Source organism: Paramisgurnus dabryanus, chromosome 8 (genome assembly GCF_030506205.2).
Source record: "Paramisgurnus dabryanus chromosome 8, PD_genome_1.1, whole genome shotgun sequence".
Classification (NCBI taxonomy): domain Eukaryota; kingdom Metazoa; phylum Chordata; class Actinopteri; order Cypriniformes; family Cobitidae; genus Paramisgurnus; species Paramisgurnus dabryanus.
The window spans coordinates 24,546,053-24,563,508 of record NC_133344.1 but is presented as its reverse complement, the minus strand read 5'-3'; the positions used below and the strand labels follow the sequence as shown (position 1 = coordinate 24,563,508).

Genomic DNA, 17,456 nt, shown 5'->3' with positions numbered 1-17,456 from the left:
AGAGGAGAGAAAGACACACACCTTTGCCGGATGTTGGAGGACTGGTTACAGTAGTAGTGGAGATGGTGGATACAGAAGAGTCTCCTCTCTCCAGTCTTTGGAGCTCCTCTACCAGGCACTCGCTTTGGCTTTGTAGGCTCTGAAGGCTGCCCAGGGTCTGAGAAACCTCCCTTGGGGCCAGGAACGCGCTGGGGTCAAAGCTTTCTCGTGGAAACTTTACAATCTTCTGAGATTTGATCCAACGGCCGTTGACAAACTGGAAGCGTTTTAGATGAACAATCTGAAATAGGACACAGACAAACCATTTTGACCAATTTTAAGATATACACGATCACAGTAACAGATGGCACCAACCACAGTCTGTCTACTACATATTGCACACAAAACTGTAAACCACTTGATACCATTTGATCTGATAAACTTTACATAACAATGTACAGTACTGTGCAAAAGTTTTAGGCCAGAATTAGATGTGTTGTTTTTGCAATGTTTTAGTGATCTTATATAATTATTTCTCAGTCTCTTTAATAAAATACATACAAAAAATACAGGAAATATGTATATAGTATTAAAAATAGTGCTGGGCAAAGATTAATCGTGATTAATTGCATACAAAATAAAAGTTTATTTTTGCATAATATATGTGTTTGTGCAATTACGTATATTTAAACACACACATATACGTGTATACATTTAAGATGTATGTATATATTATTTATATATAATATAGAATAGACAATTTTATCGGGCGCAACTGCGTTGATGCGATAAGCGTCTGGTCCGAACTTTACTTCCGGTTTATGTTTGTTTAAAGGGATAGTTCGGCCAAAAATGATATTAAACCCATGATTTACTCACCCCCAAGCTGTCCGAGTTGCATATGTCCATCGTTTTTCAGACAAACACATTTTTGAAAATGTTTTAGATCTTTCAGTTGATTAAATGTAATGTTACGGGGTCCACGACCTTCAAGTCCAAAAAAAGTGCGTCCATCCTTCACAAATTAAATCCAAACGGCTCCAGGATGATAAACAAAGGTCTTCTGAGGGTAATCCGCGCGGTGTTGTTGTTGAAATAACCATATTTAAAACTTTTTTAACGAAAATAAATACCTTCCGGTAGCGCCGCCATCTTAGACTCCTCTGTATTCAGGAGAGAGTATTAGCGTAGTGTACGCACTTTTCTTAGTGATGTATGACAAATTCGTAGAGCGGGGGCACAGAGCAGCAGCAGAGTAACCTCCGTAGGCTGCGTAAGCTCTCATCCTGAATGTGGACGCGACTAAGATGGCGGCGCTACCGGAAGGTATTTATTTACGTTAATAAAGTTTTAAATATGGATATTTCTACAACAACACCGCACGGATTACCCTCAGAAGACCTTTGTTTATCATCCTGGAGCCGTTTGTATTTATTTTGTGAAGGATGGACGCACTTTATTTGGACTTGAATCAATTTGAATCAACTGAAAGATCTAAAACATTTTCTAAAATATCCGAAAATGTGTTTGTCTGAAAAACAATGGACATATGCAACTCGGACAGCTTGGGGGTGAGTAAATCATGGGTTTAATATCATTTTTGGCCGAACTATCCCTTTAATGGTCTGACTAGTTGCTGAAATTGAACTCTTAAACAAATACCTCGTCAAAAACAACAAATGTTTTGGGTTCCTATGTAATCTACGTGTTGTTTATTTTGCTTGTTATATAAATAAACTATCTTAAAATGACTTTGTTGTTATTTATTCTTCGCAGAGTTTACCGGAAGTTAGGTGATGACCACGAAAGCCGCGTGTTTATGTTGTTACTGCTGAAACCATCTATATATAACAATATATATATATATATATATAAATATATATACACACGCACATGTAAATGTTTCTTAAAAATATACATGAATGTGTGTGTGTGTATTTTTATATTTATATATATATATATATATATATATATATATATATATATATATATATATATATATATATATATATATATATATATATTTATATATATTTATATTTATATATATATATATAATTACACATACTTGTATATTATGTTACAAATCACAAATCATCGTGATTAATCTTTGCCCAGAACTAATTAAAAACAGATGTGTCAAGTTTTTAGGGTAAATTCCCCTTCCACTTGAGCAATAGCAGAAAACTGCTTGGTCTCTAAAATCTAAATAAAATTAAATCCTAATTTCTAATTTTAAAGAAATGTGTCTTTTTACTTCATTCTGCTCAAAAACGCTCAAGATGTGTTTAGTGCCAACTTAAGAGGTCACACTAAACACCAACGATGCCTAAAGAAGACATTTGTCCTGAAAATTTGTACATATTTCCTGTTTTCAGTTTATATCTTAATAAAATAGATACAAAAATAAATATGGATGGACATTAAAACTTCTAAAACAACAAGTCTGGTGGTGGTGACCTAAGACTTTTGCGCAGTACTGTACAATGAACACTTATGAAGATTAAATAATACGTAATTTTGAAAAACTGGCAAGTTAGTGGGCATCAAAAATATCAATCTTTTGTATATCTAGCTAGTTATCTGAAATGTAAATGTCTCACTACACAATACTCAAGTGCTCTATACAAAAATGTAATTCTGCACAAAAAAAACAAAACAATTACACCAAATACAGGTACATATTGCATATTAAAAAAAACAGAAAAGAGTTTTTTCTGACCAGAACAGGGGGCAACCTCCACAGGTCCAGCTTCTTGGTGGCCAGGCGATGGGTTTTACACTTGGAACAATAATAGAGCTCATCCTCTCCCAGCTCTTCTTCACTGGTGAAGGCCTTCAGACAGCTGTCCAAACTTATGGGTTCTGCCTGAGCCCTTCGACTTTGTTCAACACTGGGATGTTCTTCAACTATCTGTTCACGCACACACATTAGGAATGAGCTTAAGGACAAACATCAACAAGTAGGTCTCTACAACTATACCAAAAACTGGACTAGGTCAGATTATTAAAAAGATTTCCCAGTTTTATTTCTGCGCAGTCCCAACTAAGTTCCTGGCACTCACCCTTTCTTGAGACGTCTGGTAACGGAGGTGCAGGGCAGTGGGGTCCCAGTCTACAGCAATGTAGGCGTTTCCTAAAGACGCTCTGTCCTCGCTACACTCCACCGTGCAGCCTCTGCAGAACCTGGCAAAGTCAGCGACATCCCTTATCAGTCACGGAAAGCAACGGTAAAATGCAAGATATGTGAACATCAGCATGTACAACTGTTGTACAACTTAAACACTTTACCTGTACCAGGGACACCAGGCACAGGAATTGCCGTCTTTTTGAACAACACGTAGAGTAAAGGGGTACTGATAGCCCATGCTGTCATCACTGAAAGAGGATCACAAATATTATAGATTCTACATTATGCATGTAGACAAATGTGTAACACTGTAAAGAGGTGTCTTTAGATATGGAAAAATAACTTTATTTGGGTATGAATCCTGTGAGATTTTAATAGAACTGACCAGTCTTGAGCATGGTTACTGGCTTCCTGTGGGGGCAAAGGACTGGCGAGACGGGACACCTGGATCCACACGGCATCATATAGGTCCTTTGTACTGGTGTGTACTGTACATGGCACAATCAGTGGCATACCAAACAGACTAGGCCTGTTCTTCTGGGAGGACAAGAAGTACAGCTCCGTCCGCATCTGAGGTGACAAAACTCGCACTTACAATTCGAAAGACCACCACATGTATCCAACTGTGACATCAAACTGCGCTGCTCACCATTTTTCTGTGCATGGCAATGATGTACCCGATGAAGGGGCTGTCTGGCACTGGAACAGCATGACCATTTGGGATACCATTGGCGAGGGGCTTCTCTGGGGTGCATGGAACCACTGTGCTCGGCATACCATTGGGAATCAAGTTAGACTTTCCAATGTTATTTGTTCCTGCTGTCCCATTGGCCATAGGTGGAGATTCTAAAAAAAATAACATTTATTACTCAATGTGCAAAACTTAAAAAAACGAAGAGAAGAAATCAATCGTTGTTACCTGTTTGAACAAGAGTAGTGACTGAGGTGGGTGAGCCAGGTACGGGGATCTCAAACGCGCATAAGAAGCCATTCACAGAATGTCGCACCTTTTGGTTGTCCTGAGGAAAATTCTAAACCCAAGCAAATATTTATAGAAAGGTCAACATGGGAATCAACATTATGCGGCACAAATATCATGTGTGATAAGGTGAACGTACCTTGATGTTGGAGGTGTGGACTTCAGCCAGCAGAATCTGCTCAGGTTTCAGACTGCACAACTCACTCAATTGTTTCTTCAGGCCCATGTACTTCTCATCCATGTTGAGACGGAGCCCGTACCGCACCGGAGTGGAGCCGTCGAGTTTAATAACTGTCAATCAAAACAGGTTGCAGGTAAGCCTGTTGTCTCTGAGGACTTCAGTAAGTTTCCACCCGGCTTGAGCTTACCTGTAATTTCTAAGTGCATTGAGCTGTCCATGGGCAGCGGTAGTGAAAGGAAGTTAAAGGGGTCGAAGCGTGCACTGATGTGACCGCAAGTCTTGCACTTCACCTGGGACCTGAGCTGCCCATGGAAGAGGTCCACTACGATAGAGCGATTCCTTCGTAAATGGTTTTCCCAGGCCTATAAAGAGAGATGAATACACAAATAACGTTACGTTAATCACATTTAACATCCTGTTGCTGTTTTCATTAACATGCCCATTTAGATTCATTTGGGGGAGCGCTTAGCTGAGGCATTAATCCTGACAGGAGCTGGAAAGCAGCGAGTGGATGTTGGAAACTACAGGAGCCTGAAACTGACCTCTGTTGCCACTTCATGGTCTGGTCGTCCATCACTGTCCTTCAGCTCCACATAAGGTTTCTCATGCACACGATTCAAGTCTTCATGAAGCCCATCTAACAGGAAGGCCAGGAGCTCCTGGGAATCTTGCTGCTGGAAGCCGTTAAATCTCGGAGCATATTTTGCTATCGTCCACTAAAAATGATTGGGACACGAATGTCAGATTGAACATTTTTATGGTAACAAATATTTGGTTTCTGTGATCGCAGTGATGTTAATTACCCACCCTTAGTTTTAGAGGTGCAACATTCTTCTGGGTCCCACTCCAGAGTTCTTGTACCAAATCCCCATAGCATTTGGCCATATGACCACGCATTCCAATGGGATTGGTTCTGTCAATTCAATGCACAGTTCATTGGTCAAGAGGTATGATGCATTAAAATGTACTTTTCCAGTTTAGTATCTAGACTGAAACTGTTAACATGCTAATGCATACACACTAATGTAAACAAATACAGCCTTATTGCAAAGTGATACCAAAACCACAAACCTTGCAGCCTTACCTGTTAAGCTCATATAGGTGACGCCCTGAGATAAAATACTCAGTGAGGGGCTTGGTATTGCTAACACACTGAATACTGGAGTTCATGAAGCACGTGTTACCCAGGTTGCTCAAACCTGTGGCACCTTTCTCGGTTGGAACTGCAAGAGAAATAAGCCAATATTTATATACAATCATTTTATTTGGTTAGTTGATGTTTAAGACATAACCACATGGGTGACGTCTCTGTGATGGTCAATTAATTACACGTTTCATTGTGGTGGTTTCCCGGACAAGGTTTAAATGAATCCAGGACTAGGCCTTAGGTATTTTAGGAAGTAGTTTTTACAAACAAACCTTACAAAAACTATACAGGTGTGCATCTTGAGACAAAACAATGGCACTGTTAAAATATGTCAATACAAGATGTTTTTAAATGGGACTAGGATAAGCCCTGTCCCGGAAACTGCCACATAGAGTTTGCTTCTTCAATTGAAACATAGTAAATGTCTTTAAATGTCAAATCTGATGTTTGTTTAGATATGATTTGATATTGCTTTGTTTTGTAATTGTTTTATGGACTATTGCTACTTCTTCACTTGTGTATTAATAATCGACTTGGATATGGGCTTTGTTGCAAGAAAACTGTCAGGAGAATTTAAACTCTGATAAACATTTTGATATTTGTGGATGGCTGAGCCTTTTTTAAGAATTACCTTTGTGTCTGTCAATTTTGCTGCTGTTCGCAATGAAAGACATTTCCTCTGGCCAGCTCATATCTTTGTTTCGAACTGAAGGGAAACAAAATGCTATTATCGTCTCAGTTTTTATCGGATTTTGCATGGTTACAACTTTCTTCACATTGTCCAGTAAATTAAAAAAAAAAGGCTGAACTTTACAAACATACCCTCAATGACTAAGTGCTGTTCGTCTTGAATTTTTAAACTTTCTAAAGTGTGATCTTCATCGTCCAGGAGCGTGAGGTAATTCTGATAAAATGACAAAAAAGCAATATAAAAAAGATTAGTACAAAGATCTAACAAACTCTCTTATTCTCATAAAACCTTCGTATAGTCGTAACACTATTGCCATGAGCTCAGATAACAGTATTGCTACATGTAAAGTCTGTTTATCCAATATCTAAGGTCCCCACCTCGCTGTTGTATAACCAAAGGCGCATATCTTCATCTTTGATGCGTAACCTCTGGGACAGGTACTCGTGAATGTCTTTAATCGTCCCCATCCTGCTGAAACAACCCGTGTATGCCAGCACTCGCTTCAGGGGGGCGTTAGGAGAAGGAACGTTTCCTGTATTGGGAATGGAGCAATTTTTAGCATTCTCTGTGTCACATGCAATACAACACTTACCTGTCTAAAAGAACCTACACCATAACCTGTTGTTTTATACTGTACATTAAAAAAATTATGTACAGAAGAAATTGGGTCAAGTGATTAAGCAAGATCACAGATCAGCTGACATGTAGTTGTCACAATATAATATAATATAATATATCATATAATAATTTTGAGACAACAATGAGAAATGTAAAGACATAGTTAATTCATATATCCTAATATCAGGGTTCCCACACCATAGTTAACTTTAAATTCAAGGACCTTTCAAGGACTTTTCAGGTCCAATACCCTCAAATTGAAGGACTAAATGTGGGGACATATTTCAAGTGAGAGCAAGGTTACATCGTGTTACCTTTTAATATACATTGTTACAGTTCCCTTTCGAGGGAACTCGCGCTGCGTCACTGCTGGGACGCCTCCAGGGGTAAGTGCGTCAAAATGTGTATATCTAATTCAACCAATGTTGAGGCTTAACGACAAAGACAGGGTGACGCGGGAACCAGGAAGTATATCACTATCTGAAATATTGCCAAAGACAGAATTACAGGGATGCAGGAAGTATAGCAAGGGAGACGCAGCGCAAGTTCCCTTCTCAGGGAACAACAGTTACATACGTAACCCGAGACGTTTTCATTTGTCAAACGCAACTATGCAAAAAAGCATTTTGATATGAATCAACATTCGTATACAGAAGATATAAGCATTTAAAGTGAACAGTTAAGCACGTGTGCTTAAAAAGTCTAGACATTTTATGATATTATCCTACACTACACAGGGAAAAAATATGGATTTTTTTTCCCCAGAAAACTTGCATAGAATAGATTCAAGCACCTTCAATGAACTGTATATATGTATGTATATTTTCAAAAACTTCCCAGGGTCTTGAATTTTGTCCCCCAGATAAAAAAAAATGTCAAGGATTTCAAGAACCCGTGGGAACCCTGTTAATATGCATGCTATTAAATCAAGTCACAAGTAAACAGATCAAACACCCATACATACCGACACAGACACACACAACACGCAGCCCCACTACCTGATTGACAGATTGAGGATTAGTTGTAAGGTAGCAGCAAGAAAGGGCAATTTTTAAGAGAACATTCATTAATTCATTAGTCTGGGTGATCTGAATAAAAATCAAGCCAAATGTTTGAAATTAGTCCCGTCTTGTGCAAAAACAACATAAAACACATTTAATTTCCAAAGATGATTATTGATTTCACAGGAGACAAAATTTATTTGATTTGTATGATTGTAAGGGAAATATTTAAAGGTAATCAGACAGGGATAAGTGATCTGTACCCATGCCAAACCCACAGTCTTCTGAGTCATTACTGAGTGCCATATCTCTGTTTGTAATCTCACTATACTATCAGTGTTGAACCTCACTTTAAATCAAGTTAGCACCGAGCTCACTGCCTCTTTCCACTCTGGAATTAAGGTAAACCTGACAGTAGACACCAAAGCTCCCATTTTTCACACCAACACTATGACTTCAGCCCTGACTTAGAGCTCGGTGCTGGAATCATGATTCGGAGCGTTAGTGTTTTCAATCAGTAATCCAGAAATCAGGTGTTGCCGAGATTGGGTTTAGGATGATTAGGGGTGTGGTCTAGGCGGTAGAAGGAGCCTCTCTCTTGCTGCAGGCTTACGTTACCTCGGGGCATGTTTGGAGGGAACATTCGCAGACTGGTCATACCCATATTGACCCAGATGTTGGACTGAGGGGTGCGTGTGGCCGGCTGCTGTCGCAGGAAGAGAAGGTACCGTGGGAAAAGCTCTAGTTCTGGCTGATTGGTGAGTGTAGACATAATAACCTAAGGGAGGAAGGGATAGTGTTAGCGGCACAGAATAAACACAATGACAAAATAAATACCTATAGGAGCTAACCTTGGTTTAGTTAAACAAAGTTTACAGCCCTATGACTTTAACTTTAGTTCACTGAAATAAATACTGAACTAAATTCTATTGTTAATTCTCTTGTGACCATTTTAAATGGGACATATCATAAAAATTGGACTTCTTCCATGTTTAAGTGCTATAATTGGGTCCACAGTGCTTCTTTCAACCTAGAAAATGTGAAAAAGATCAACCCAGTAACTTAGCTTTGGTAAACCATTCTCTGCAAGCATATAAAAATAGGTCATTGAAATCTGGCTGCCCTTGTGATGTCAGAAGACGATAATACCGCCCCTTAATCTGCCCCATCCAACCACAGCACTGCCATTTAGTGCAGAGATCAGCTCATTTGCATTTAACAGGACAGATAATTTTGCTCACACCTACAAAGTGGCAATTTTAACATGGTATAATAAATTATCTATATGATATTTTGAGCTAGAACGTCACATACGTACACTGGGGAGACCAAATATTTACTTTACATCTTAAAAAAAGTCTTATATTTAATATAGTAATATTTAGGATACGTACCGGACGAGGTAGGCCAAGATTGGCCCCATACCAGTGGTAAAGTGCCCTCCATACTGGCTCTGGCACGGTCTCAAAGTCCCTGCTAGCTATCAACTGCTGGGATTTCTTTATACGACCTCCCTCCATAGTCAACGTGGGTGCCTGGACAGAAAAATAAAGACAAAGACTTAATGGACAGGACAGATGACAGCTCATTTGGACTCAGATACTACAATATATTGTGTTGAGTAAAGAAAGATTTATCTGATAATATAAAATGTTATCGAAAGTATGCGAAAATGCTTTGTGACGAGATATTTCTCAAGCTCAAGCTTACAAGCTACAATTCCGTGGAATACCAGAAAACAATTTCAAGGTGTTATTTTTCCTACAGATTTACAGAATGCCCTTCGGGAGTCGGTTTTATAGACAAGAGAGTTGTGAATATCCTGCCATCAGCACATTCATACTCACCTTTATAGACTCAGTGGTCACCAGAGGCTGGTTGTCTATGGCACCGGGTCTCTGTGCAGCCATGCTGTTGGGCAAATGGCCATTGGCGCTGGAAAAGCACTGGTTGTTGTTGTCTGAAACGTTGTGCTGTCGAGCAAAGCAGACATCTGTGGCAGAGGAACTCATGTGTGGGGTCAGGCCTGAGAAAGGAAACACATTAGACAGTAAGTAGGATTTCCCCCCATCTAGTGGTGAAATTGTATTTTGCATTCAAACGAATAGTGCTCTCTAGCGCCTCGCTTTTCCAAATGCATGTTGCAACTACTGTAGCCGTGATCTACTCCCTGATCTCCTTGTCCATTTTAGCTGGTTCAAATGTTCTGAATGAAAACGCGTTGGTAGGCTAGTGCTTTTTGTCCCTCTCTGCTATTATAGTTTATCAATACGGCGTTACGACATGTAAGCCTCCTTGGACTTACCCGTCCAATGTAAGTAAAGAGAAGAAATTCTTAGCTTACAAAGAATAGTCAGATCACTGCTAGAGGTTATTTGACACCAATGAGGACGAATTTGTTAATTTTGATTAATAAAACACTTAAAATCCTACTTACAGTCCCTTTAAGGAAGAATTTTGGAAGAATAAAAAAGGGAATGGGATCCTACTGTACATGACATGGTACAAGTCACAGTTTCAAACATGTAAACATTACCCACTAGGCCACTGTTTATTTACACTGTACAAAAATTGGAGAGATGGAAAATAGTTTATATAAGGAGGATGGACAAGAGTTTGTAATACATGCTACAGTATATGTGAAAACCACTATACCCCTGGTTCTGGCAGTTTATAGCTACCAAAAATATTGGATATAACAAGATTGAGCACTCCTATTACTATGAATAGGGGACAATGCAACACTCAATATGGTCGCCCTGGCAACATAAGTCCACCTTCCAGTTAAAAGACCCAATCATCAATCGATACAGACTGATGATTCTCTGGAGGACGGGCTCTATACAGAGATGCATGAGGCACAGTAGCTGAAAAAAACTCAAAAAAGGTGTGCAATAACAAAAGTTTGTTAGTCTATGAATGTCTTTCCTCATTCAAGTAGATAGGACTTTAGTCTCGCATGACTTCAGACTGCAAACGTGGCCGCCTAGTCCTACTTCCCTAATGGGACTTTGACAATACGTTTATTACATTACTATGATTTATGCTATGAAGAAAGAGTGAGCATGTACTCACTATTACCAATACTCTCGGATGCCTCCGATGAGCTGGAGATATTGTCAGGAAATCTCTCCTCTGGAGAACTTGGGGAACGGACCACTATTCCAACTCTGTTTTGGACGGACTCCACAAGAGCTGTGGACTGTGAACTTTTCATGCCACTACCCTGCATTAACGGCTGGTCAACGACAATAGATGTGTTATCCTGTTAAAATTTTAAAAAAAATCATCAGCATGCTGCAGTTATGTCACTGGTATGTATACTGTAGATATATTGCTCACTTACATATCTAACATAATCTTTCCACTGTTGCCACCACTGCATTGAGATCAAGAACCAGTTTTGGCCTAGCTGCAATCCATGCCTGCTTTCCCTCTCCAGCCAACCCCTGTAAAACACACACACACACAAAATAACACAGTCGGCCAAAGAACACATTCATATTTCATCTTACTTACACACAGGCATCAAAATAATCCCACATAACAATCTTTCTATACTTGCCAAATAAGACATTAATAATAAACTTGGGAAATATGCGAAACAAGGCCAAATCAATAAAACAGACAATGATTTGTTGGTTCAGCATTAATAGTATCTATTGTGCACATCAGTGCTGCTCGAAAATTCAATTGGGCTGTGAAATTGTGTTCTCAATCTCTGTCTGCTCTAAAACAGCAACAGATAAAGGTTATAAACAGGTTATAAACTGATAAACCATGAGACTTTTGACGAAGTGAAATGCAATACAGCATTATTTACAAGCTTGCTGTCATTTTGAGAAAAAGAGATTAGTTGCAAAGTGTTATTAAGTGTCCTGTCCTACACTCACCTTATGATCTGGCCTTCTTCTTCAGGGGTAGCTGGACGCAGACCCAGGACGATATGACACACCTGTCAAAGAGCCAATTAAACCCATAAGCACAATATACAGATTATACTGGATTTAAATCTATGTCCAGATTACAAAAACATCCTAGCACTTACAGTATGTAAAACAACCATAATATTGTATGCAGAATTTTACCTGAAACAGCAGGTTGAGGAACTCATTGGCGAGGGCACTTTTCACACTCCATATCTGGTAGTCCTCCAAGGTTAAGTGCCCTAGCTGTGAGCGTGACACAGGACAAATATTAGGCCACAAAAAAATCAAAGGGATGGAAAATTGTGCAACAAAGAAAATAAAGTACTTACTTTAGTTGTATCATGCATTTTCAGTATGTCTTCTACAATATCTGAAACGCTGGAGTTAAACTCCTGCAACATACAAAGGCAACAAACCAGAAAACATCATTAAGAAATCTATAAATAGCAATTATATACTACATTACATCAAAGGAATGCATTAGATTCAAGCTTGCACTTACACCGCAAAGCTTAATGCACTTTATCTGACTCTGACATATTAGACTTTTTGTTCTGCCTGTTTACATGCACTTCAGACATAAGCCACCATATGTAACAGCATGCTACTCGTTTATTTTAAGAAGACATTTATTTTGCAGAGATAATAAACAACACAGTGATAAATAATAATTTATATATTTACAAAGGTTAAAATGTGCATAAAATCAGCTTCAAGTGTACTGCCAAATTTATGAGAGTCAGTGGGAAAATAACAAAAATATTTGAAGAGTTAAACTCCATTTAAATTAGTTACCACCAAAATCAGTATGGTATCAGGTCAGCATTAAAAAGTAAATTCTTAATTTTACGCAAAATTCGATATCCGCTGTGTTATTCTGTCATCTTTTCTCCCTTTTTCCAAAACGTGATAAACGCCATAATATCCGCGATAATCCTTCTCTGCAGAATGCAATAAATCCGCTCAACAAATCACGTCGCACCATTCCACACTGTAAACAACGACGGTGCTTTGAATACACACAAATCCTAGTTTTCCTCATCTACTTTGTACTTCGTGATCAACAACCAAACAAAAACAGAACAATACTTTGGATGGCATTGATAAACCTGTGGTGGTTGTCTGTGGCGGGAAAGACACGTAAGCCATTCGGGACCTGCGACGGAAAAATGTCGGCTGTTGCTTGTTCTCACACGACAGCATCAAGCTTCTGTCATGCCAACACATTGACCCCAGGGGATCTCATAATTTTTTTTCCATTATTTTATTTGAAGTCAACGAAAATTGAGCAGGACCAAAACATTTTACAGTTGATCGCCATCAAAGAAGTTAAGCGACGACGTCCCAAGGATGACAGCAGCAATGACAGTGTTATTAATATGTGTTTTGATTAATGCAATTTGAATAAGTGCATACCACTAGTCAACAAAATTAATATATCATTGCAAAGATGAATGCACATTTATATATTGATTCAATAGATTTATAGCATTTTAAAAAAAACTTTGCTGAAAAAATAATATGTCTTTTTTAGAATAAATCTTTGAAATGAAATAATGGATTTTAATTTTTTTATGTTATTATACCCTAAAGATGCTATGTAAAAATTTGTAATAGAAAAAAGTGGTTATCATCTTGTCACTTTTTTGGTATAGAAAACACGTTTTAACCAAAATTAGTCAAAATGGATTTATTGCGTTTTGGAACCAAACTCTTCATTTACAAAAAAATATGTCTGCTTGCTGCAACATACTTGACTATTCACAACTTTAGAGTCTGTATCTCAAGAGGTATTTAGTTGACACGCAAATACAAGAAACAATTCTGTTATAGTGGATATTAATGACATTTGGACAAATAGAAGTGTTCAGAACTGCATATAAAAGTGTCCCAAATCAGATTAGCAAAAATCTGATCAGATGTGTTTTTGCATTTAACACTCGCAGCCAAAGATCCTCTATCTGTGCCAGATATTTGCTGACAGGACCGGTTGACAGTACAAATGTGGCTGAAGACTCAGTGACAGTTCAAGCTACACAAATCAATAATAAATCCAGAGGGAGTTTAAATTAAATGCATAAATTCAACTGAACCCTGCAACCCCATGATTGGATTTTATTTGCATTAATTGCCTCACAGGCACACAAACTGTATATTGAAATAACATCACTACAGTCGTCTGTGGCAGTAGTGCTGCAAAACAAAATCTTTCAGTTGCAAACTGTTAGGGGCAGATCTAAACTACAGACGCTTGTTCCTGTGGATATTAATCTGGCGATCAGCTGATCTGGACTTACAGGCAGGGTGTCTGTACGGTTGTCCTTCCACACCTCCAGCAGCGCCACCACCATCTCATGGATCTCATCCCTGGACAAAACTCCATCCCGATCTACATCAAACACTTTAAAACAAACTGCAAGAGAGAGAAAAGAATAGCTTTAGATAAACAATACAGCATTCAAAGACAAAACTGCCTTTTTTATTAATGTAAAATGATGTGAGTTATGCTAAGGATGAGTTTTTTAGGGATGGGTTATGAAAAACTCATTACAGAAGTAGACAATAGTTGTTGATAAAGTTGACTACATTTTTTGTTAATATTTTACCAGTGGCGCCCGGTGACTTCTTTTTCAAGGGCGCAGGAATGCGAAGCTTGTCAAAACATTTATTTAGCCCATCATGTGTGTGAGCATCTCTTTTATCATTAACCCTTTCGACGCGTGTGCAGCAGGCACAAATTTTGACATGATGCACATAGGTTCACATGATGCACCGAACACCTAATTTGACATGACGAGCCACACACAATATGGCGAACACATATTTTGAATTCCTGCCCCTCAGACGAGAAGTCACAGGCCATCACTGTATTTCACATCTTTTAATAAAGCAAAAATTTGGGTAGACCCAAAACCAACCTGATTAAAAACTTTTATGATCTTCCTGAGAGGAAGATACACTAGCCAAATACATAAAGAAGACATTGCCTCGATTGTAAAGAAAAAATTAACTACTAAGTGAGCACAAGAGGAAATAAAACACTCACACTTTTGCCGCTCAGCTACAGGACCCCGACAACACGCTGAGAGTCCACATGATATTTCCTTAAAGTCAATGTGATTGTCCCGATTCTCATCAAAGGCATGAAACAAACCTGAGACATAAAAGAAGATGTCAATGTCCAGATGAGCCATGTAAAAAACTCTTATACATCCACAAAAAAATCAGTACATAGACTTAATCCACTAGAAACAAGTGAATGAATTTAAATATCTTACCTTCACTTAAGGATGCATGAATAGGGGGTGAGACCAAAGGGACAAAGGTTTCTAAATCAAAGCGACCTGTCCTTGACTGGGCTTTAAGCAGCCAGTAACGCTTTTCCAAGTCAATAATGTCAGATTCTTCTACTGCATGAACACAGACAAAAGAAATTAGACTTAGTGTGAAATTATTTCTTTTCATGTTCAGCACAAACCCTCAGTTAACCACGTGCTAATTGTGTTAAACATATTTGCCTGTCAGTGATACAATTTGGGCCACCCCAATTCAATATTAATGCCTGTAGCTGAATTGGTAGAGAATTGCGTTAGCAGCACAAATGTCCTGGGTTTGATCTCAGTGAACACAAATATTGATAAAAATGTATGTTTTAGATGCACTGCAAATCATTTTGGAAAAAAGTGCCAAATACGTACATTTTGGGGTGAACTATTCCTTTAAATAGACATGAACATGTTTCCATAACATTTATACATTAGAAACCACACCTGCTGCAGATTATATTGAGGTATAAATTTCATTAGATGATTTACATTAATGGAAAAGACTGGAGTATATATATATGGCATTAGTTTGGGGGTTAAGAGGCTCTTGCTTTGCCATAATCTCTAGCTCAGGCTAATAGGATTGGGGTTGCCCCACCCACATTGATCATCACATATACAGCAAGCAAGTGTCAAAACACAAGAATACTATGACCTTTCTATCTTATGCAATGTTTAGTTCAAAACACAATAAAAAAAATAAATTATAAAAAATGAATAAATAAAAATAATCAACCCTTCCCCAAGGTTTTCTGTGTAGAGAGACTGGGTACACGCTTAACGATTACACTCTGGATTGTCCTTGTTTGACAGAAAGTGAGTCAATAGTCATCATTCCCATAATGCTTTGAGAGAACAGGTCTACTAAAGCCAAAGCTTGAAAGACAGCAGAGACCAAGAACGCAGAAATGAGTCTAAGGATTTATTGGTTTGTATACCTGCCAACCACTTCTCTTAATCAATGATTCTGTGTCATTTCAGGGTCTTTTGTGAATGAAAATTCATGCCGTAAAAAAAGCACTACTCGGATAGGATTCATCTTCTATCTAAACGTATGAGTTACAATTATAAACACTAGATGACTTTTAAACCTATAACAGTATTAAAAACTAAACAGATCCCCACCTCTATGTACATTGCAAAACACAATATGCATTTATGAGATCATTATAATAATACAAAATTAATTTGGATGAAAATCATATTTGGCACTGCTACTACGATGGGTATTTTAAGACTATGACTGGATTTTCTTGATTTTATTCAGTTTTTACTTTGGATGGGATGCCAACTAATGCTGGGTACACACCAAAAGATAATCGGGCTGATTTAGGCCGATTTCCCCCCTTCCGACAATCCTACAGCCTTCGGATTAAAAAACGGCCAAAGTGAAGTTGATGTGGACAGCAGAGATAGAGGATCAGCTAGTTGATTTGTGGCAACAGCACGAATGCTTATACAACGTGTCTCGTAAAAATTATTCCAAGCACTATCATTGAAATGTCTTCCTGCATATCGTCCGCCATGCTTATTCTGAAGTCTCGCGAGATTTTGTGGGATTTCCTGTGTTCACAGTCTCTACTCTGGTTAAAAATCTGGTGTGCTGTCTTTGACACATAATGGCACACCACACACTATAGGAGCAAAACTGTTGATTCTAGGATTTTTTATCCTCATGTTTGTGGTCTATCACATTTTGACAATCTTATAAGATGTAAAAACTCTTCTGGTGTGTACCCAGCATAATGCTGTGTACACACCAATATATCTTATAAGATTTTCAAAATGTGATAGACCACAAACATAAGGATAAAAACGGCTCCAATGTTCCTTCCGATCAGGTTCGGACACTCTCAACACACCTTACACCAAGGGAAAATTTGATAAGATAATCTGTATACCATCAAGATAATCGGGGGGACATAAATTTAGATTTAGTCACGACATTCTATAAAAGTTCAAATACATGAAAAGTGTTAAGTAAGGTATAAGCAGAAATAAGTGCGACACAATAATGTGATCAGGATCCGACGCGATGCTGAGGGTCTTGTATCACACTGAAGGGGTTTATTTTACGATAAAAACCGGTTGTCTACATTACCCTGCTTTTTACACAGCTACTTATCTCATAAGTAAGGTAAGCAACAGTATGTATTGATTTGAAATACTTTATTTTGCTCACTTTAAAAGAATGCAGACCTTCCGAGAGGAACGTTTAGATGGCATTTACATGTTCAAATGTCACAAACACACTATTTGGTTTAATCATTTCTAAATGTAATGTCATATATGTTATTAAAATACATATTTATATTTCATTTTTGTGTAATATTAAACTGAACGTGTCAAAATGATTTGCATCATTCAGGTTACCGTGTGTTATTAGTTTTAAGCGGTTGTTATCTGGGAATAACAAACCTGCAAATGTTGTGACTGGCCAATCAGAATCAAGCATTTCAATAATTCAATAACAAG

The 17,456-nt window shown here is 38.1% G+C and overlaps 1 protein-coding gene across 3 annotated transcripts in view; it reads right to left on the bottom strand.

The window, feature by feature from the left end:
- The window catches only part of usp32 (ubiquitin specific peptidase 32), a 51,138-nt gene that overhangs the window by 5,330 nt on the left and 28,352 nt on the right, over positions 1-17,456 (bottom strand). Inside the window, exons 6-31 of one of the 3 annotated variants that reach the window (XM_065281115.2) lie at positions 14,934-15,065; positions 14,702-14,809; positions 13,953-14,068; positions 11,985-12,047; positions 11,815-11,898; positions 11,620-11,681; positions 11,073-11,175; positions 10,808-10,991; positions 9,574-9,752; positions 9,121-9,261; positions 8,345-8,504; positions 6,485-6,639; positions 6,239-6,320; positions 6,048-6,122; positions 5,354-5,492; positions 5,077-5,182; positions 4,812-4,985; positions 4,457-4,631; positions 4,228-4,379; positions 4,029-4,140; positions 3,759-3,955; positions 3,495-3,679; positions 3,271-3,357; positions 3,045-3,165; positions 2,702-2,893; positions 22-280 (exon numbers count right to left, since the gene is read on the bottom strand). In XM_065281115.2, coding sequence (XP_065137187.1) covers positions 22-280; positions 2,702-2,893; positions 3,045-3,165; positions 3,271-3,357; positions 3,495-3,679; positions 3,759-3,955; positions 4,029-4,140; positions 4,228-4,379; positions 4,457-4,631; positions 4,812-4,985; positions 5,077-5,182; positions 5,354-5,492; positions 6,048-6,122; positions 6,239-6,320; positions 6,485-6,639; positions 8,345-8,504; positions 9,121-9,261; positions 9,574-9,752; positions 10,808-10,991; positions 11,073-11,175; positions 11,620-11,681; positions 11,815-11,898; positions 11,985-12,047; positions 13,953-14,068; positions 14,702-14,809; positions 14,934-15,065 — 3,543 coding nt within the window. Of the gene's footprint in view, positions 1-21; positions 281-2,701; positions 2,894-3,044; positions 3,166-3,270; positions 3,358-3,494; positions 3,680-3,758; positions 3,956-4,028; positions 4,141-4,227; positions 4,380-4,456; positions 4,632-4,811; positions 4,986-5,076; positions 5,183-5,353; positions 5,493-6,047; positions 6,123-6,238; positions 6,321-6,484; positions 6,640-8,344; positions 8,505-9,120; positions 9,262-9,573; positions 9,753-10,801; positions 10,992-11,072; positions 11,176-11,619; positions 11,682-11,814; positions 11,899-11,984; positions 12,048-13,952; positions 14,069-14,701; positions 14,810-14,933; positions 15,066-17,456 lie in introns of all 3 variants that reach the window. The other 2 variants (XM_065281114.2, XM_065281116.2) reach the window with 2 other exon arrangements.